Raw genomic sequence first — 23,184 nt, 5'->3', positions numbered from 1 at the left:
CAGGTGAAAACAAGAAATTCAATCCTTAGATTGACTGTCTATTTGCTTTGAAAAGAAAAGCATGTGACATTATAATAATTTCTGTCAATTTCATGAACTTTTTAAGAGTAAGCTGCAATGCAGAGCCCTTCATAGCAATCTTAAATTTGTCCAAGAAAATCCATTATAAAAAATAAATCTGGGAATGAGGTATTAGAAACTAAAGATGCAGTTCCCAGGATGACACAGGAGGTAGAAATTAAGATAAAGAGAAAGCATGTTTCTGACAAGTGTCAGGAAACGAAATTGATAAAGAAAAGGAATATTGAAAGTTCATACGGAAGGTGCAAAAGCAAATAGGAGAAATAAGGAAGAATTCTAAGAAAAGATTAGCAACCAACAAAAAGAAATCTCTATGGCTATACCAATACTAATATGGTGATAAAAGGAAGAGTAGGGCCAATTAGGGACCAAAAAGGCTATTGACAACTGGAGGCAGGGGCCATGGATAAGGTGTTAAGTGAGTATTTTGCATCTGTGTATACTAAAGAAAGGTGCTTTACCCAGGCCATGGTAACAAAGGAAGGAACTCAATTGCATGAAAGCTTCAAAATTGATAGGGTTGAAGTCTTTGAGTGTTGGTACTTAAAGTTTACAATGCACCAGGACCAAATGGAATGCATCCAAGGATTTAAAGGAACTAAGAGTGGAAATTGCAGCAGCATCTTTCAGACTTCCCCAGATGACTAAAAAAGTGGAAAATTGCAAATGTTATGGCCTTGTTCAAAAAAGGTTGTAAGGATAAGCCCAGCAATTTCAGACCAGTCAATTTAACTTCACTGGTGGGGAAGCTTCTCGAGACAATTATTTGGGATAGTTTGAATAGTTACATGGAATAAGGTGGGTTGATTAGAAAGATTCAGCATAGACGAATTAAGGGGCAATCATGTTTAACTAACTTATTGGAGTTTTTTTTAAGAGGTAACAGAAAAATACTGAATGAGGGTAACACTGTTGATGTGGCATACATTAATTTTGATAAAGTGCCATAAACACAATTGTGAGGAAAATTATATGCCATGGAAGAAAATTGGTGAAGTGTTAGGAAACCCAGATTAATGGCCAATGGATATTTTTCGAGTCAGAGAAAGGTTTGATGTGGAGTTCCCTCGCACTCCGTTGAGAAACCGTTGCTTTGCCTGATAATAGAAATATCTGGATCTTGGTGTGGGGCAGATTTCAAACTTTGCAGATGACACAAACTTAGAAGAAATGTAAATTGTGAAGGTGACAGTGTAGAACTCTAGAAGAAGATAGACAGAGGGTAAAGTTGGCAGATAGGTGGCAGATGAGTTTCAATGCGGAGAAGTATGAGGTAACACATTTTGATAGGAAAAACAATGAAAGACAATATAAAATAAGGAATACAGTTCAAATTTCGGGAGACGGTTATAGGAGCATAACATCGAAAGTGGTAGGATAGGTAGAGAGAGCAGTAAATCAAGTATGCAATTTACTCAACATGGTAATAGGGACATAGAGTACAAGAGCAAGGAGGTGATGTTGAATGTTTAGACCTTACCTGGAATATTGTACACATTTCAGAGTGCCATGCTGTGTAAGGATATTAATGCTCTGAAGTTATGGGCGGCACGGTGGATCAGTGGTTAGCACTGCTGCCTCACAGTGCCAGGGACCTGGGTTCAATTCCTGTCTTGGGCCACTGTGTGTGTGGAGTTTGCACATTCTCCCCGTGTCTGCTCGGGTTTCCTCTCACAATCCAAAACATGTGCAGATCAGGTGAATAGGCCGAGCTAAATTGCCCATAGTGTTAGTTGCACTAGTCAGGGGTAATTATAGGGGAATGGGTCTGGGTGGGTTACTCTTCGGAGGGTCGGTGTGGACTTGTTGGGCCAAATGGCCTGTTTCCACACAGTAGGTAAGCAAATCAAAAGTGTAGAGTAGTTCCAGTATTGAAGAATTTCAGTGATGAAGATAAATTGAAGAAGTTGGGATTGCTCTCATCGGAGGGAAGATGGCTAAGAGAGGATCTTCAAAATCATGAGAGGGATGGATATATTGGATAAGGTGAAATGGTTTCCACTCATGAAAGGAACAAGAATAAGAGTGCTTAGATTTAAAGTGATTTACAAATGAAACAAGAGTGAAGTGAGGAACAATGTTCATACTCAGCACAAGGTTAGGATATGGAATGCATGGAAGCAGCTTCAACGGAAGCATCCAAGAGGCCATTGGATAATTATTTGGATAAAAGTAATGTGTAAGGGTAAAAACAAGAGATGGACACTCGGTAATGATATCTATTTAATGAGCAGGCGCAGGCATGATGGACTGAATAATGCCTTTTGTGCCGCAACACTTCAGTGATTCTGTGAATAACTTTTGAGTCTAAAGGTTTAAAGGCTCCTAGTCCTTTCACAGATAAATTTTGTTGAAATTATTGCCACAATTGAAGCTTGTCATGACAGGACTACTAACCTTGCTATTATCATTTTTACTGAAAACTGTACACACGCTCTGGCTTCACTGAAGTTCACACAAGGGTAAAGTTTGTTACAGGAGATTTGTTAGAAAGAGACTATTTTGAGAACAAAACTGGAAATCTAGCGTAGTTGATCATATGGAGTAACTCTTTTTTCAGTAGCAATAGTGAAAAGCATTTTTTTGTTCATGAGATGTAGACATTGCTAGCTAGTCCAGTATTTATTGTCCATCCCAAATTGCTTTGAAGATGGTAATGGTGAACTGCCTTCTTGTACTGCTGCATTCCTTGGAATATAGGCATTACCCACAGCACTGCTAGGGAAGGAATTCCAGGATGTTGACCTAGCAACAATGAAGGAACAGCAAGATGGCCACCATGCTGCCCAATTTGAAACTCAGTGAGTAGCACTGCTGCCTCACAGTGTGAGGGGCCTGGGTTTGATTACACCCTCAGGTGACTGTATGGAGGTTGCATGTCCTACCTGTGTCTCTGGGTTTCCTCTCAGTCCAAAGCTGTGCAGGTAGGTGGACTGGCCATGCTAAATTGCAATGATGTGTCAATGGCAATATCTTAATATTTTTCTTGTTGGAGATGGTTGTTACCTGACACTTGTGTGGCATGAATGCTACTTGCTACTTATCAGCCCATGCCTGGATATTGTCTTGGTGTTGCTGCATATGGACATGGGCTGATTCAGAATTTCAAGAGTTGCTGAACATTGTGCAATCACCAGCAAATATCCTACATCTGACCTTATGAAGGAGGGAAGGTCATTTATAAACAACTGGAGATGTTGAAGTCTATTATACTACCCTGAGGAACTCATGCAGTGATATTCTTGGACTAAGAATGATGGATCTCCAACAACCAAATCATCTTTTTCATTGCTAGGTATGACTCCAACCAGTGGAGAATTTTTCCCGATCCTCTAATTACAGTTTGCTGGGCTCCTTGATGTCATGGGCACTCATTTCAACCAAGGCTATGATGGGTTAGGAGCTGAGTGGCCTAGCACACCCAAACTGAGCATGTTATTTCTTTGCTAGTGTCAGTTGAAAGCACTATTAAAAACCCTTTTCATCAACTTTGCTGATGATCAGAAGTAAACTGATAAAGCAGTAATTAGCCAAGTTGGATTTGTCCTGCTTTTTGCAGACATGAGATACCTGAGCAATTTCCCACTTTGGCAGGTATACGCCAGTATTGTAGCTAAGTGTATGGATAATTCTGGAGCACAAGTTTTCACTGCTTTAGCTGGAATGGAGTCATTGCCTTTGTAGTATCCCGAGCCTTTAGTCATTTCTTACCTTCACATGGAGTGAACAGAATTGGTTATATAAATCATCTATTTAATACTTATGGTATGCCTTCTGTTTTATAAGCCATGGCATTTCACAGTGTAGGAAAAGGTGAGGACTGCAGATGCTGGAGATCAAAGTCGAAAGTGTGTTCCTGGGAAAACACAGCAGGTCAGGCAGCATCCGAGGAGTAGGAGAATTGATGTTTCGGGCATAAGCCCTTCATCAGGAATTTCCATTCATCAGCCCTTTCCTGATGGAGGGCTTATGCCCGAAACATCGATTTTCTTGCTCCGTGGATGCTGCCTGACCTGCTGTGTTTTTCCAGCACCACACTCATCTTGCAGTGTATTTGGGAGTGAAGGGAATGTGTAAAACATCTTTTAAAAAATTCTTACAAACTAATGTTGTTTCTGTCATCCTTACTAGATTGATAAAGTAGCTTAGGAGGAGTTCAAATTTTAAAAATGTGAAGAGCGTACTATTTCAGATGATGTGTTTTCTCATGTAAAACTTTGTCAACTATATTGTTGATGTCAATGCATGTTTAATCATTCCATCCAGACAATGAATGAGACATATTAAATCTGGCAAGACTGATATGTAAAAGTGAAGAAGTTTATCTGCAATTAGTAAAGGCAAATTTCATTACAGTTCAGTATCAAGGGTGATAGCAAAAAGAACTTGTGGCTATATAAGGCAACTAATTTGAAAAGATAGAGCTAAGTCAGCACCTGAAGTTATAAAATACGGTTTGCTTAAACAACAAAATGTGAGCAGCAAAACAGTTTAACAAAAGGTATGCATTTTATAAACTGTAGTTTAATGACTAACTGGGGTGGGGGAAGCAGAAATCTTGTTATAATTTACAGGAGAACAATTGGAAGGTTAAAGTACTGCATTAATTAAGTGATTACTGCATTAATTCAGAGCTGAAGTTTGGGTTTCACTAAGTGACATCTTGGCCTGGACTTTGGATGGCAAAGTCAGTGAAGCTAACTGTACTCTCAATAATTACTTCACTGAAATCGGCAACATCTTCAGGTGTCTGTGTGCAAAAATTTAGAATTCCAGATTGTACAGTGTGCAGCACCAAAGTCCGTCATTCAGTCCAACTAGTCTGTACAGTTTAGGGTGTAGGTTTGCTCGCTGAGCTGTAGGTTTGATATCCAGACGTTTCATTACCTGGCTAGTTAATGAAACGTCTGGATATCAAACCTATAGCTCAGCAAGCAAACCTACACCCTAAACCTCAACCTGAGCTACAAACCTTGCAGTCTGTACAGTATTTATGTTTCACACACCTCTTATTCCAGCTATCACATCTGAGCCTCCCAGCATTTCCTTTTTCTGTGTATTTATTTAATTTCATTTTAAAAGCAAGTTCACTCAACCACCTTCAGTAATAGTGAGCTCTACATTCTAAACACTCTCTGAGCAAAGAAATTTCTCCTAATTTTATAATTGAATTTATTACTATTACTGTATCATTTTTATTAACTCTAGTTTTGGGTTCTTTCACAAGTCAAAACCTTTTTTTTGCATCTACCTCATCTAAGAAATTCATTTAAATACCAACCAACTCTCCTCCAGGATTTCTCATTTTTTAAGGAAAGAAACCCAAACAATTTTTGGAGAAGATTTGTAACTCATGTTGTGGATCAGGTTCTAAGTTTGCTCGCTGAGCTGGTAGATTTGTTCTCAAATGTTTCATCACCATGCTAGGTAACATCATCCCTTGGTAAATGAGGTCCAAATTGATATGTTTGTTAATGGAGTTCGGTTTGAATGCAAGACCTCCAGGAATTCTCGTGCATGTCTTTGTTTAGCCTGTCCCAGGATGCATGTATTGTCCCAGTCTAACTGGTGTCTCTTTTCGTCTGTGTGTATGGATTCCAGTGATAGTTGGTCATGTTTTTGCTGGCTAGTTGGTGCTCATGTATCCTGGTGGCTGGTGTCTTGCCTGTTTGTCCAATGTAATGTTTGCTATAGTCCTTGCAGGATATTTGGTATACGACATTTGTTCTGCTGGTTGTTGGCATGGGGTCCTGTAAATTCATCAGAAGCTGTTTCAATGTCTTTGTATGGCAGGGTGGCTAGAGTCTCTGGGTCTGTTGTGCAGGAATCAGCAAACTGTGCTTATCGGGTAACTGTTGTTCCTGAATACGTTGTATAGGTGTTTTTCCTTGGCTTCTCGTAGTTCCTGGGTGCTGCTGTATGTTGTGCAGCAAAGATATCTCGGAGATGATGATCAGACTATTCCAGCCATAGGCGCCATGACCACACTGAAACAGCTCCTGGTGAATCTAAAGGACCCTGTACCAACAACCAGCAGAATGAACGTCATATACAAAATACCCTGCAAAAACTGCAACAAACATTACATTGGACAAACAGGCAGTACACTAGCCACCAGGATGCATGGGCACCAACAGGCCACCAAAAGACATGACCAACTATCACTGGAATCCATACACACAGACAAAGAGGGACACCAGTTCATCTGGAACAATATACCTATCCTGGGACAGGCTAAACAAAGACACACGCGGGATTTCCTCGAGGCCTGGCATTCAAACTGGAACTCCATTAACAAACATATCAATTTCGACCCTGTTCACCAACTTCTCAGAAACAGAACCAGATCTGATAAATAGCAGGTGGGACAGAACACCAATCCTTCATCGGCGGCTCACTGATGATGTTACTTAGCATAGTGACGAAGCATCTGAGAACAAATCTACCAACTGCATTCTTTCCAAGGTTCTGTAATATTTCTGTAATAAAGTTAGAGGTGTAGTGGACAGCGAAGAAGGTTACCTCAGATTACAACAGATTCTTGACCAGATGGGCCAATGGGCCGAGAAGTGGCAGATGGAGTTTCATTCAGATAAATGCGAGGTGCTGCATTTTGGGAAAGCAAATCTTAGCAGGACTTATACACTTAACGGTAAGGTCCTAGGGAGTGTTGCTGAACAAAGGGACCTTGGAGTGCAGGTTCATAGCTCCTTGAAAGTAGATTCATAGGTAGATAGGATAGTGAAGAAGGCGTTTGGTATGCGTTCCTTTATCGGTCAGAGTATTGAGTACAGGAGTTGAGAGGTCATGTTGTAGCTGTACAGGACATTGGTTAGACCACTGTTGGTTGCAATTGCTTGCAATTCTGGTCTCCTTCCTATCGGAAAGATGTTGTGAAATTTGAAAGGGTTCAGAAAAGATTTACAAGGATGTTGCCAGGGTTGGAGGATTTGAGCTATAGGGAGAGGCTGAACAGGCTGGGGCTGTTTTTCCTGGAGTGTTGGAGGCTGAGGGGTGACCTTATAGAGGTTTACAAAATTATGAGGGGCATGGATAGGGTAAATAGACAAAGCCTTTTCCCTGGGTTGGGGTAATCCAGAACTAGAGGGCATAGGTTTAGGGTGAGAGAGGAAATATATTAAAAATAACCTAAGGGGCAACTTTTTCACACAGAGGGTGGTACGTATATGAAATGGGCTGCCAGAGGAAATGGTGGAGGCTGGTACAATTCCAACATTTAAAAGGCATTTGGATGGGTATATGAATAGGAAGGGTTTGGAGGGATATGGGCCGGGTGCTGGCAGGTGGGACTAGATTGAGTTGGGATATCTGGTCGGCATCGACGCGTTGGACCGAAGGGTCTGTTTCCATGCTGTACATCTCTGTGACTATATGACTGTATTTCTGGGTCTGTCCTTGTTAGTCTTTGAGAGATTTACTCAAGTATTTCTATGCCATTTTTATAACATGGAGAGCAGAACTAAAACTGTTCAATAAAAGTCTTAAACAACAAATAAAAACAAAGTACTCTACTGTGAATGCTGGAGGCTTGAACTAAACAAAAACAAATAACTGGAGAAAATCAATGGGTTTGGCCCAACTGTGGAGAAATAAGAGAATTAATGTTTTGAGTCCAGAGTTCTGAAGAAGGGTCACTTGGCTTGAAATGTTAACTCTATTCTCTTCACAAAGGCTGCCAGACCTGCAGAGATTCCCCAGCTGTCTTTTTTTTGTTTGTGTCAAGGCCCTGTACAAGTTCAGCATAACTTCATTTGTTGTGGACGTTAAACACCCGAGGTTAAATGTTACTTAAACAATTCAGGCATATGCATGTCTGGTTAGAGTTTTATTGCAAATCTCTCAGTATCAACTCCAGCATCACTGATTACTTGTTTCGTATATGAAGGGCTTGTACCTGAAATGTAGACTCTCCTGGTCCTTGTCTGCTGCCTAACCTGTTGTGCTCCTCCAGCATCACATTTTTTGACTCTGTTTCTAAAAATGAATATACACAGCCAATCAAGTTCTCACCAAATTACCAATATATAATATAAAACCATCACAGTTTCCCTAATTCCCTACGGCCTCTGGCCTCAGACCTTACTAAATAATAACATTGGATTCTATATTCCCAGTGATAAATGCCAGTATTTTGATGACCTGCAATCCTACTTTAATTGTTTTGTCCACATCTCGCCAAGATCATTAAAAATTGCTGTCCACAATCAGTGCTCCTCCAGGGAAGTCCACCAGGCTGCAATCTCTGTGTAGTGAATTGATCAAAACATCCATACTTATATGGAATCGCACTGTAAAAACTGCTCAAGAACTTACACTTTGTTGAATAAGGAACTATATTCATAATTATTGCTAATCACCCTCACAGGACCTCACTGTTTTACAACAGTGAAATGTCAGATTTTTCTATTCTGGAATTTTAGAAAATCATCATTTAAAAATATTTTTTACCTTTTATAATGTGCTGGTTTCTTTCTTTAAACATTGGTTTTGCTATCTGTAAACTTAAATGAAAATAAATTCGCAGTTTTTAAATTCTTGGTTTCTCTGCGGGAATATCTGAATGTGAATGGCTACATACTTTGCTTATTGATGTTAGTACTGCTGCATGTCTGGACGTTCCTGAGAAGTGGCGCATAATTTAAACCATCAGGAAACAGGAAACCAATACCAGAAAGAGGGTAGCATTCTTTCTGCTGCTAACAAAATCTAATTGTACAGTGTACCATTAAAATGAGGTGTATTGCATTGTTAATATGTCATGGATGGAATTGGTAAATGTGCAAAATAAGGTTAATGAAACAACTGCATCGTACAGAAGTAAATTTTCAAGCACAAAACTCAACTGGAAACTCAATGCATGTAGGATTGCAAGGGAAGAAACTTTCTACCAGAGCAGATTTTAATGCATACTGCATTCTTGTATCAGCATAATTTTTGGATATTGTAGAAGTGACATGAAAGTAACTTATTTTCTTTAAAATCAATAGATGCCTTGTAGAGGTTGGAGATGTAGCATTTGTAAAACACACAACAGTTTTTGATAACACAGATGGTAAGTCTAGTTGGCTCTTCTGGCCATTTTGCGAGTTTCTAAATCCTCTATTTCAATTCCAAGTTTCCTTTCAGTTACAGTTTTACCTATTTTTAATCCCACCTGGGTTCTTCATATTTCTTCTTTTCTTCATACCTCATCATCTCCAGTTCCATTCTCCTCCATATTTTTCCTGTCCATATTGCTTTTCAAAGTATCTCTTTTTTTCTTTCCTCCTACCCCCCCTTCCCTCACCACAGTTCATTTTACTACTTTCTTAACGCTTGTCAAAGAAATGTTGGACTATGTAGACCAAGAAATCTCATTATTGATCCTTTTAGTAAACTTTAAAGTTTGAAGAATATGCTGTTCACTATCTATAATCCTTCAATTAATGTCCAAAATATCGGTCAACTCCATCTTAAAATTACTGAAATGATTGTCACTTGACTCCTTTGAACTTCACCCTATGACACTTCATTGGATTATCGTAAGCAGTTTCTCAGAACACACCTGGTCATTATGTTTATTTTCCCAAATTTTATAGTCAGCTGGAAAGGAACATTGTCCAATGTTTCATCACACTTACAGTGGCCTATTGTGTAAAGGCCCTTAGGCAACCTTGTAATGATATCATAAAGTTGGAATTTATCGAGCATAAATAGCACAGTGTGGTTGAAGTCAGACCATTGTATACCATGACTTTTACATTTCATGAGGACAAGAAGAAGACAGGTGTGTCCTTACCTAGTGTTAAGGTTAGAACCTGGTATATTGGCATTTATCATGTTTGGCAGCATTGACTACTCAAGCATAATAAATACCATTGCTTTGAAATATAAGCCCGAAGATAGTTCTTGACTTTATCTTCGCATCAACCAGTCTGTCTCAAGCCCAAACATACAGTGAGGCGTGTAGACACACAATAAAAGATAGTGGTAGCAGCAGGATTCACTGATGAGAAAATTGTGGAAACAGTGAAGATTAAGAAACAGACTTGAGATTGAAACTAACAGAATTTTTAAAAATTTTTTTTCAAGGAATCCTTAATACAGCTTTAATTCCAGTTTGCAGCCAGAAAGGTCACAGAGCTGACGAGCTGCTCGTGAAGGAAAAAATCTCTGAATAGAAAATTCTTCCAGAAAAACCACCAAAACACTTTCAAAAAGCCTTTTACAGCCAGTAATTGGAGAAAAAAGCTTTAAAGAAGTAGTGAGAGCAGTAAACACTCACAAGCAGCTAACAGGATAAATCTGAATTGGAAGTTCCATTCAAGAAAGACCAATTACCGGATACGCTGAGCAAATTCAATCCAGTAAGGGTTAGTGACAACAAATCTTTCATTCCTCCCAAAAAAGGTAGTCATTTTTATTATTTAACAGTCAAATTAAATTTTTATTCAACCTCTAAAATATGCTGTTCGTTATTTTTAATTAAAATATAATATAGGAGAACCTTTGATAAATCAGTCACTGAATTTCTTGAATCAAAAGAGGATCTAATTCGAGAATGAGCAGTCCAAATAGCAATGTATACAAAGTTTTGAAAACTGTTCAAGAAGAATTATATGGCAAAACTTCCATTTAATGCAGAACTTTTTACAGAACATGCTGACTACATAAAGCACACTAAACCATCTGACCAGAGGACTCAGACCTCTCCTCTGACCAAACAAGTGCTGAACGAAAGCTCATAGGCTGTTAGGTGGCCAGAGATTTCAAAACAGTTGAAGGCCTAGTCACCAATTGTAATTGATGTACTATAGACAGTAATGAATGACAGGAACCTCTTGACTCTACAGAATTTTCTGAAGGACCCTCGGCCCATTTGGGCATAGACCTGTTCATGAATGAAGATCACTTTATCTCATTGTAGTTAATTACTACTCAAGATTGCTTGAGGTTAAACAAATGACATCAATGACCAATGAAATACTTGACATCTCCAACTTCCCCATGGGAGATGTTTGCCACTCATGGTATCTTGGATGTCCTCATTTCTAATGAAAACCCACAGCTTACTGGTGAAATATTCAAAGCATTTACAATGACACTTAGCTTTCAGCATGTCACAAATTTACCTAGATACTGTCAATCTACTGGAGAGACAGAATAAGCAGTACAGACAACGAAAAGTCCTGAAGTAAAATCCAGATTTGTTGACTGATCTGCATATTTACCTCTCCAACATGCTGTCTTCATGGCACTGCCTGTTGGAACTGCTGATGGGTGCAGATCAAAAAAACTTAACTCCCTACAATGCACAGCCACTTGCTTCCTAGAGACAATAGTAGGGCAATTCACATTACTTCCAAGATGTACCACCAATCGGAGTAGGCAGGTGTAAATCTATAATACGTTACCCGTGTAAAAACATTGACTACAATGAAAAAGGACAACTAGTCTGGATGAAGGCCATTCATAGGAAGGGTATTGTTAGAGAGCAACTGCCTGGGCAGCATCAATCAATCATGAAGGCAGTGTCACCTCATTTCAATGTCCCAGCCTACCCTGTTTCTATCCTTACTGCAGAAACTATTTGTTCAGTGAGAACAAAGTCATGCAGTACTGGTAGTGTGCCACAAAAGTGCCTGTACTCCCATCAGATCCTTTAGTTCCATTGCTATATCATTTGTAATGTCATTTTGTTCTTGTAAAATGGTGATTCCTTCCCAAACTGCTGTCACATTTTCATAGAATTACAGAACTTTACAGCGTGTCAATTTTTAAAATAAATACCCAAGAGTCAAATTGTGTAAATTTCTCCGATCTTTACATCTTACAAATACAATCCATTTCATTCTCAAATGCTAGTGTGGAGTTTGTTTCTATTCCTGTTTGTGCCAGGGTATTGTATGCTCTAAACCTCTCCACATACTTTAATTACTGTATTCCTAGCCATTCCCAATATTTTGGGTAGTCATTGCTCTTTTTTCCTTCTTGAACCTACATCTTCTCATTTCTCTATACTGAAATTAATCTACCAACTACCTGCCCACTCCACCAATCTACTTTCTTCCTTGCAATTTGCAAGATCCCCCCCGGGCACACCTTTGCTTACATCTCTTTCCTAACCGAGGCATATTTACTGCCAAGTGCCTTAATTTTTCTAACTGATCGAATATGTGAGAAGTCCTTTCATTCCTTTTACCTATGTGATCTAACCTAGGATAGTTTCACTGCTTTAAAATATTAAAATGTCATAGATTTATAAATGTGTTTTTTTTTACTAGCAAGAAATCAGGAACCATGGGCTGTGAATCTAAAATCCACTGATTACCAGCTACTGTGTCTGAATGGTGCACGGGCAGAAGTGAATCAATGGAAGGAGTGTAATTTGGCTAAGGTTCCATCTCATGCAGTGATGGTCCACCCTTCCACGTCTATTACTGCTGTCTTTGGCTTGCTTGATAAAGGACAGGTAAGTAGTTCAGGTGCCACCTCTGTACTACTGTTGCATTTGCAAATCAAGAAAGGGATATCAATATAAACATCTTACTAAACTGACAAAGACTGAAAAAATTGACTTGAGTGCTATCTCAATATCTATAGATAATTTCCTTAAATCCTTCAGCTGCCACCTACTAGCCCACTCCTCAAACTTGTCAATATCCTTTTGGTGTTCCACACTGTCTTCTCAGCAGTTTAAATTTCTTCCCACTTTAGTGTCACCTGCAAACTTGGAAACTGACCCTTGCATACTAAGATCCAGATTATTACTGCCAATTCCTGGGGCCCACCACTACAAACTTTCCTTCGCCCGAAAAAAAATCTATTGACCATTATTCTGTTTCCTATCACTCAACCAATTTTGTCTCCATGTTGCTGCTTTCCACTTATACCATAACCTATACCTTTTCTCAAGTGTTTTATGTGGCACTGCAACAAATGCCTTCTGGATACCACATCAACAGCATTAAGCTCAGCAAGCCATTTTTTTTACTTATTCAAAAATCTCCAATTTAGTTAAACACTATTTCCCCTGTAGCGATCTGTGCCATCACTTCGTAATCATCCAATCTTTTTCTATAATGATGACTAATTGAATTGAATTTATTATCACGTGTACCAAGGCACAGTGAAAAGCTTTGTCTTGCGAGCAATACAGGCAGATCACAAAGTTAAGTAGCATAGGTAAGTAAATAATGGGTAAACAGCAGCAAAAACAAAAACACAGGTACATTGTACAGGCAAATGTTAAGGATTTGAGTGTCCATTCAGTATTCTAACAACAGTAGGGTAGAAACTGTTACAAAACCGGCTGGTGAGTGTGTTCAGGCTTCTGTATCTTCTCCCTGATGGTAGAGGTTGTAGAAAAACATTGCCAGGGTGGGATGGATCTTTGAGAATGCTGGCGGCCTTTCCTTGACAGGGGGCCTGGTAGATAGATTCTATAGATGGGAGGTTGGCCTTCGTGATTATCCAGGCCGTGTTCACCACTTTCTGTAACCATTCCTGTATCTTGCAAAAAATTCCATCTCTACCATAACTTCTGTGCTTGTTGTTGTACCAACTCTTTGTCAAATAAGTTTCTGATTTAAAAATTTTTATCTTGTTTTCATATCCCTCCCTGGTCCTTCGCCTTTGTAATCTCCTTCAGCAACATACCCTCAGATATTTGCACTCATCTAATTCTGGTCTCTTGTGCATTCCCAAAGATAGTTGCTATGCCATTGGTAGCCATAACTTCAGTTGTCCAGCCCCAATCTCTGGAATTCCAACTCCCACACCTCACTACATCTATATCACTTTCCTCCTTTAAGACACTTTGAAAGCCAGACTCAGTGTTTTTAATCATCTGATCTAGTATCTGCTTGTATGAGTCAGTGTGATACAATGTTGTAAATTCCTGTGAAGTGCTTTGATCTGTTTCAACATATTAAGAGTGCATGGACATTGTTGTTCTCTATTTGGAGCTCCCAAGAATCTACAATCCCTTTCTCGTGCTTATCAACATATTGTCATTGGAATGTACAGGGCCAACTTTCACATGTATGCAATTTAACATCAAATTTTAGTTAAACCATAATTTCCTGGAACCGAGCTTCAGGAATATTTCCATTGTTGCTTTCATATTTGCTATAAATTTCACTCAGGTCTCTGAATACTTTTAACACCTTCCCAGCCACTGTCAGCTTGAATCATTATTATTCTTTACCTTAATGCCACTTTGAACCTGGAGTTGCGTTTTACATTCTGCAGTCTATCCGATACTAATATTAATGTCCCCTTTTGCAAATTTGGCTGCTTGTGTCCCATCTTCATCTCCTTGTTGCTGAAATTACTTTGCATGCCTTTATTTATTACAGATTAAATTAATCTAATGCTTCTATTACTGGTCACTCACTGTTCGTCAGTTCCAAATTTGTGCACATCTGAAGGTTACATATTTTGTTTCATTCTAAATTTTACTCACCCATAATTCTTATTTTGATTTATCTTGGTTCTCAGCTCCTCACATTGCATTTTAAATTGTCATCTTTCAAAATTATGAGGGACATGGATAAGATAAACAGACAAAGTCTTTTCCCTGGGTTGGGGGAGTCCAGAACTAGAGGGCATAGGTTTAGAGCGAGAGGGGAAAGATATAAAAGGGACCTATGGGGCAACGTTTTCACGCAGAGGGTGGTATGTGTATTAAATGAGCTGTCAGGGGAAGTGGTGGAGGCTGGTATAATTGCAACATTTAAGAGGCATTTGGATGGGTATATGAATAGGAAGGGTTTGGAGGGATATGGGCCGGGTGCTGGCAGGTGGGATTAGATTGGGTTGGGATATCTGGTCAGCATGGACGGGTTGGATCGAAGGGTCTGTTTCCATGCTGTACATCTCTATGACTCACTGGTTTCTACCCTATCTCTTCCACCTCTTTCCTTCTTCTGAATATTTTTTTCCTCCATCTCCTACTTTTATGCATTTCCATCCCTTCCATTGTGTATTTGTGGGAGAGACTTAAGTTCAATGGACCCATCTCTTTAAACTTCCCATTGGACCCAATGATACTGTGACAATCTTGATCATTCCACTTAAGCACGCCGTACCTGAATCAAGTGTTAATTTCTTTATGACCTTTTGTCAGGGGCCTCAGCTTTACATTAAACTATCATTGGTTTTCATTAAAAACTGCTAGTTTCTAATGAAAATAACAAATTCATGAAACATATTCTTAGCTATTTGCATACCAATTATCTTGTCTTCCTTTTTTGACTGCTCATTTTATTAAATATTTCAGATCTTGTGGAGTCAGGGGAGGGTGGCTGCTGGTGGAGAGACAGACAACCTGTTCCTTGATCACAGTGCCCAAACTAGTCACAAGGGATTATGTCAGAACAGCTGGGGACATGGGGAATAGAAAATATTAAAGCTGCAAATCCGTAGCATGATCTTTGCTTTGTTTCAAGGAAGACTGACTGCCCTAAAGTTATGTACAAAGGTGATATTAAATAAATTTGTTAAAATAATTTAACAAATTATCTTGTTTCTCAGCTCCTCACATTGCTGAGGAGTAAATTAAACTTCATAGCGTTGGGCTTGCATTCATGGCACAGTGAAACTCTGCAAGTTATTAAACTGTAAAAGGTTTTTGCTGTTCCAAACTTTTCATTCACATCTTCTGACTGGAGATTTGTTAACTCAGGAACAGGTTTCCCACCTGCTGTTTAGGTAACATTTTATGCATGGTTCTCAGCGATCACACCTTTGATATCAGGAAGTTAGTCTCAGTCATTAACAACTTGCTGTTCAGCAACCTTACAGTTAACAGCAAGTTGAACTGTGCCATTCATAAATGTGTTCAGGTATCCTGGACAGCAGAAACCTAATATGCATGACTCTGAGGTTGTTGCTTATGCTAAATGAAACAACTTTCTATTTAAATTACTTCTCCAAATTAGGAAAATCCAGATCAAATCATTTGGTGGCATTCCAGCGTTTGGACTATGCATGAACCAAACATTCTATTGGTTTGTGAATATGCTGTCTGCTGGGGCTAGCTGTGAGAGATTCACATCACACATGGAGCAGGATCAGATCAAATTAAAAAATCTTGATATTTAATAAGTGGTATAATTTAAAAAAAAACCTGATGAGATAACAATCAGAACTGAATGCCAGATTGTTTAGCTTTATTTAACCAGTACTGTCAGGATTACCTAAATTTATAATTTATGGTTCAGCACATTAGGCTATCAGCATTCTGCATCATTGTGCTAAATAATCAGTTTTAATAGTATGAATTCCCTTGAATTTGTACATGTCATAATTTCTGTTAGGCTGGTATTTACTTGTCATTGCTAAATACAATTAGAGCTGATTTTCTTTTAGAACATTTACAACTCACGCTTTGCAATATTGTAATTTTAATGTAGAGTCATACAGGATAGAAACAGGCCATTCAACCCACTATGTTGACCAACAAACACCAAACTACACTAATCTCATTTACATGCACTTGGTCCATATAGCCTGTTGTGCCCTGGCATTTTAAGTGATCATCCAGATGTTCTTTTTAATATTGCAGGAGTATCTGGCTACACCACACTCTCAGGTAGTGCATCACATATTTCTACCACCCTCTGGGTGACAAAAAAAAAGTTCCTCAGATCTCTTCTAAGCCACTGGTTTCTCACATTAAACTTTTGCCCTCTGATCTTCGACACACCTGCCAAGGGGACAGAATTCTCATGATCTACCCTGTCTAAGCCTCCCATAATTTTGTATATCTCAATCAAATTTCCCCTCAAGTCTCCTGTGCTCCAAGAAAAAAACCCAGCCTTTCCAGTCTCCTCTTATCACAGACTTTTCATCCCAGGCAACATTCTGGTTAACCCCTGCACCCTCTCCAGTGCAATCATGTCCTTCTGAAAGTATGGTGACCAGAACTCTGGCCTAACCCATGCTTTATAAAGTTGCAACAAGTTGTATTGGATACCTTATCATTGAAGAACATGCAGAATAAAATCTACTGGTCTTTATCCACATTTTTGGGTAAAGAGAGGGAGGGTTTTGTGTGATTATTTAAAAATCTATAACAATGAATATAAAAATGTAACTTCTGGACTGAAGAGCAGGAGGGAAATAGTCACTTCAGTAAATATAAAAATATAAAAAACTGTTATTGTGGATTATTAGTGTTCTAGAACTAATTTGAACATATCTCTTTGAAGCAGTCCTCCCCTGTGAAAGCATAAAATTGAAAACTAGTCCTGGTATTTAAAGCAAATTTCACAGACAATATGGGATACAAACTACATATCACCACGTTACGCCTACCATATCAGTTAGAATTCTTTGAGGAAATAATGAGCAAGTTAGACAAAGGAGAGCCAGTGGACATAATCTATTGGATTTCCAGGAGGCTTTTGACAGGATGTGGTAGGGCTTTTGCCTGAAACATCGACTTTCCTACTCCTTGGCTGCTGCCTTACCTGATGTGCTTTTCCAGCACCACACTCTTGACTCTAATCTCCAGCATCTGCAGTCCTCACTTTCACCTGGAAAAATAAGAGTTTGTAGTGTTAGGGGCAGAAGGCAGAGAGAGGAGGAATAAAGGGGTCTTTTTCAGGATGGCGGTAACGAGAGGAGTTCCACATAAGTGAGTGTTGGGACCACAACTATTCATGTTATACATTAACGACTGAGACAAAGGAACTAAGGGAATTGTTGCTAAGTTTGCAGATGACACACAGAGAGGGACAGGTAGTGTCGAGAAAGCAGGGAGGCTGCAGAGGAATTGGACATGCTAGGCGAGTGAGCAAAGAAGTGGCAGATGGAGTACAATGTGGAAAAAGAGTGAGGTTACACACTTTGCAAGGAAGAATAAAGGCATTGGCTATTTTCTAAATGGGGAAAGTCTTTGAAAATCTAAACACAAAGGAACTTGGGAGTCCGAGTGGAGGACTGTTAAGATTAACATGCAGGTTCTTTGGCAGGTAGGAAGGCAAACGCAATGATGCCATTCTTCAAGATGGCTAGAGTACAAGAGCAGAGACATACTGCTGAGGCTGTATAAGGCTCTGGTCAGAATGCATTTGGAATATTGAGAGTAGTTTTGGGTGCTGCAATTAAGGAAAGATGTGCTCGACTTAGAGGGGGTCAAGCGGAGGTTTATAAGAATGATCTAAGGAATTAAGGGCTTGTTGTATGATGAGCAACTGAGGACTCTGAATCTGAACTCAATGGAGTTTAGAAAGATGAAAGGGATCTGATGGAACCTTACAGGCCTCTCAGTATTACAGAATACTGAGAGGCCTGGATAGAGTAGACATGGAGAATATATTTCTAGTAATAGGAGAGACTAGGACCCAAGGGCACAGTCTTTGAGTGAAGGGTTGACTCTTTAAAACTGAGATGAGGAGGAATTTCTTCAAGCAGATGCTGGCTTTTCTGTGGAACTTACTGTCACAGGGGAATTTGGAGGCCATTGAGTGCATTTAAGATAGAGATAGATGTGTTCTTGTTTAGTAAGGGTATCAAAGGTTATGTACAGAAGGCAGGAGAATGGGATTGAGAAACATATAAGCCATGATCGAATATCGGAGCAGACTTAATGGGCTGAATGTTCTAATACTGCTCATATATTTTGTGGTCTAACACAGTTAAAGTGGAAGACATTACTTTAATTAAAGCTTACTAGCACTTCCATTGCTGATTTTTTTTGTTGCCTTGGTTTACCTTTGCATCAGAATTCAAGATTGAAGTACACACATTGAACTAACCTTTCAAGGAAGTATTGCTGCACTATTAGAGGTACTAACATCCAAAATAGATGATAATTTCCACCTACATGTTTCCAAACCTTAGGTGACATTAAAGATTCAGCAGTAGTGTTCAAAGAAAAATATGGAGTCCTCTTGATGTTTGGAAAAATAGTAGTTCCTCAGATATTACCACAGTGCGAAGAAAGCACACAAATGCTATATAAATGGATGCCTTTTCTTGCAGGATTTCTTTGGGAAAAATGATAATCCTAATGGCTTCAAGATGTTTAATTCATCAGCCTATGATGGAAGTGATCTGCTGTTTAAAGATTCTACTGTTAGAATCATTTCAGTTGGGGAGAAAACTACTTACCAAGATTGGCTTGGAAAAACCTACCTGGACGCAATCAAGAAGATTGAATGTTCTGGTGCAGGTGAGTTATACCCCTATCTACTTGTATGAATATCATGCCTTAAAAAGGAGCATTCCATTTTTGATGCTTTATCTCAAAGCTTATTGTTTTTATCAGTATGTTTTCTGCCTATCTCACCTGAATTCATATTGGATTACATTCCCCAAAGCATCGTGATATTTCATGCTGGTGGTGCTTCCACAAGTCTTGTATACCATCAAATTCATGGGACATTGACACCAGTACTGGGAAAAAGGGACCTGTTCCGATGGGATGGTCTTCATCTGAACTGTGCTGGGACCAGAGTCCTAGCAAATCGCATAATTAGGGCTGTAGGCAGAGCTTTAAACAAAATGGGGTGGTGGTGGCGGCAATGGAGCGTGGGAGAGATAAGAGGGCTCAGTTATAGGGGGAACTTAGAAAACCCCAGGAGCTAAGAGTGTATAACTCAGGAGAGGTTATTAAAGTCTCCAACACAGACACAAATAGGACAGAGTGTTTAGAAAGGGTTAGCAATCAAACTTCAAGCACACCGAGCAAATGATTGACAATGAGTAGAGGGATGGTTATTACAGGACTAAAGCTGTTCTATCTGAATACACACAGTGTAAGGAGTAAGGTAAAGGAGCTTGTGGTGCAGATTGAAATTGGCAGGTATGACGTGGTGCACATCACGGAGACATGGCGACGGGGGATCAGGGTTGGAAGCTGAATATTCAAGGATATACATCCTATCGAAAAAATAGGTAGGTGGGCAGATGGAGCGAGATTTCCTTATTAGTAAGAAATGAAATGAAATAAATACTAAGAAACAAAGTAGGGTCAGATGGTGTAGAATGTGTGGATAGAATTGAGGAACCGCAAAAGGTTAAAAAACCATAGTTGGAGTTATGTAGAGGCCTCCAAATAGTAGTCAGGAGCTGGGGCACAAGATACACCAGAAGATAGAAAAGATGTATAGGAAAGGCAAAGTTATAGTGATCTTGGGGGATTTCAATATGCAGGTGGATTAAGAGTGAAGTTGGTAGTGGATTGCAAGAAAAGGAATTTGTCTACGAGATGGCTTTTTGGAGTAGCTTGTGGTGGAGCCCACTAGGGAACAGGCAATACTGGATTTAATGTTATGCAATGAGGCAGATTTGATAAGGGAGCTTAAGGTGAAGGAATCCTTAGGAGGCAGTGATCATAATATGGTTGAATTTACTTTGCAATTTGAGAGAGAGAAGATTGAATCAGAGGAAGTGGTATTACAGCTAAATAAAGGCTACTACAGAGGCATGAGAGAGGAGCCTAGCAGCAAAGACAGTGGAACAGCAATGGCAGGAGTTTCTGGGAGTAATTCTGGAGACACAGCAGAGATTCATCCCGAAGAAAAAGAAGCATGGTACAGGAACGATGACGTAACCGTGGCTAACTAGGGAAGTCAGGGATAGCATAAAAGCAAAAGAGTAGGCATATAATGTGGCAGTGGGAAACCAGAGGATTGCGAAGCTTACAAAGGCCAACAGAGGGCAGTAAAAAAGAAATAAGGAAAAGAAGATTAAATGTGAGGGTAAAGCTAGCCAGTAATATAAAGGAAGGCTGGAAGTGTTTCTTCCGATATACAAAGGACAAAAGAGAGCCAAAAGTGGACATTGCACTGCTGGAAAATGACACTAGAGTGATAGTAGTAGGGTACAAGGAAATGGCTAAGGAACTGAACAATTACTTTGTATCAGTCTTCACGGTGGAAGACATGAGTAACATCCCAAAACTTCAGAGCTGAATATGGTGGGCATCACCAAGGAGAAGATGCTAAAAAAACTGAATGGCCTGAAGGGGGATAAACCACTGGATCAGATGGACTACATCCCAGAGTTCCAAGGAAGATAACTGAAGATATAGCAGAGGCATTAATGGTGATCTTTCAGGAATCGCTAGAATCTGGGAGGGTCCCAGAGGACTGGGAAATTGCTAACATGATACCCCTGTTTAAAAGGGTTGGTGACAATTCGCCACGGCACATTTGCCACCGCCGGTTCGCCACCAGCGTTTTTCCACTGGGACCGTTTGACCTCTGGAGACTGTTCGCCACCGGAAATATATATATATGTACTGATTGTTTTCCCTCCTGCCTGTTCTTTCATACTTCAGTCCCCTTTATTTATACAACAACATAGTACATATTGATTAAAAAGGGGTGAAATAAGTATCATTTTATTGGTTTATACTTAAAAATGAGTTACAAACACTTGCGGTGGCAAAGCGTCTTCAGCGGCCAATGGGCAGTGGCGAAACGTCCTCGGCGGCCAATGGGCAGTGGTGAAGTGTCCTCGGTGGCCAATGGCAGTGGCGAAGCGTCCTCAGCGGCCATTGGGCTGTGGCGAAGCGTCCTCGGCGGTGACAGGGCAGTGGCTAATCGGCAGCAGCGAATGGTCCCATTCCGGTTTAAAAAGGCAGTAAGGCAAAAGACAGGAAAATTACAGGCCGAATAGCCTAACCTCATGGGTATGATACTGAAATTCATTGTGAAGGATGGGATTTCTGAATACTTATATCTGACAAATTTGCTAGAATTCTTTGAGGAAGTAATGAGCAGGTTAGACCAAAGAGAGCCAATGGATGTTGTTATGGACCAGGCTGGACCCCTCAAAACATTTCAAGGTAGCCCAGACCTTAACTTTGCTAGTTGTTCTAAGCAGGTATAAAGTGGATATTCCAGAAGAAATGTCACTGATCAAATCACTTAGTTTTAAACGAAACAGAAATTATTTACAAGATTACTGAATGAAACACAAACAACAGAAAACCAAAAACCGAATAATTTAATCTATCTGGAAAACCAACAGATCATCCCAACTTAACGATGCGGTTCCAAATACTTGCAACAATTCCCATAAACACCCCATGGCTCCAAAGGTAAAATCAAACCCAGGGTCTTACAAGATAGAAGTCAGAGAGAGTATACCAGCCTGAACCTGCTTCTCTGTGGGTCCACCACTGCTAAAAATGAAACCAAACCAGAGAAAAGCTGAGCTGGGAGAACTGGCCACTCTCCTTTCATTGTAAAAGTGTTTTTTAAAATTTGTTTGCCTTCTGCCCGTGGCATTTTCTGTTTGCTATTATCAAATTGGCCCGAAAATCCCTCAACCCCAGACTTTTCAGAATCTGTGTCATTTACAATCTCTCTGAAAAAAGTACCAAGGACAACATAACCGTATTATCGGAGCAGCTTTGCCACAATGTTATCGACCTCGACTTCAAGAAGGTCTTTGACAAGGTGCCGCACAAGAGACTACTTTGGAAGAGAATGGCCCTGGTGTTAGAGGCAAGTGACTCACATGGATAGAAGCCTGGCTGTTTAGCAGAAAACAGAGAGTGGGGATAAAAGGGTCTTGCTCAGGGTGGAAGCCAGTGACAACTGGTGTTCCACAAGGCATAGTGTTGGGACCACAACTTTTCACTTTATATATTAATGATGAAGGAACTAGGGGCATTCTGGCTAAATTTGCAGACGATACAAAAATAAGTAAAGAGTCAGGTAGCATTGAGGAGGTGGGGAGGCTGCAGAAGGATTTGGACAAGTTAGGAGAGTGGGCAAAGAAGTGGTAGATGGAATACAATGTGGGAAAGTGTGAGGCAGGAAGAATAGTGGCATGGACTATTTCCTAAATGGGGAAAAAATGCAAAGTACGAAGTACAAAGAAACTTGGGAATTCTAGTTCAGGATTCTCCCAAGGTAGACTTGTAAGTTGAATCAGTAGTTAGGAAGGCAAATGCAGTGATGGCATTTATTTTGAGAGGATTTGAATATAAAAACAGGGAAGTACTCTCCAAGGCGCTGGTCAGACCACATTTGAAGTATTGTGTGCAGTTTTGGGCCCCATATTTCAGGAAGGATGTACTGGCCCTGGGGCATGTTCAGAGGAGGTTCTTGAAAATGATCTTAGGAATGAAAAGCT

General features: G+C 39.8%; 1 protein-coding gene across 1 annotated transcript in view; it reads left to right on the top strand.

The window, feature by feature from the left end:
• Positions 1 to 23,184, top strand: part of meltf (melanotransferrin) — an 88,262-nt gene that overhangs the window by 62,110 nt on the left and 2,968 nt on the right. Inside the window, exons 13-15 of the mRNA XM_043702473.2 lie at positions 9,090 to 9,154; positions 12,366 to 12,553; positions 19,075 to 19,264. Coding sequence (XP_043558408.2) covers positions 9,090 to 9,154; positions 12,366 to 12,553; positions 19,075 to 19,264 — 443 coding nt within the window. The remainder of the gene's footprint in view (positions 1 to 9,089; positions 9,155 to 12,365; positions 12,554 to 19,074; positions 19,265 to 23,184) is intronic.

The sequence above is a fragment of the Chiloscyllium plagiosum genome, unplaced genomic scaffold (genome assembly GCF_037043375.1).
Source record: "Chiloscyllium plagiosum isolate Xiang-an unplaced genomic scaffold, Cpla_swu_hap1 HiC_scaffold_13, whole genome shotgun sequence".
In the NCBI taxonomy this organism is placed as follows: domain Eukaryota; kingdom Metazoa; phylum Chordata; class Chondrichthyes; order Orectolobiformes; family Hemiscylliidae; genus Chiloscyllium; species Chiloscyllium plagiosum.
The sequence above is the reverse complement of the archived record's forward strand: the minus strand, read 5'-3'. Positions and strand labels throughout refer to the sequence as shown.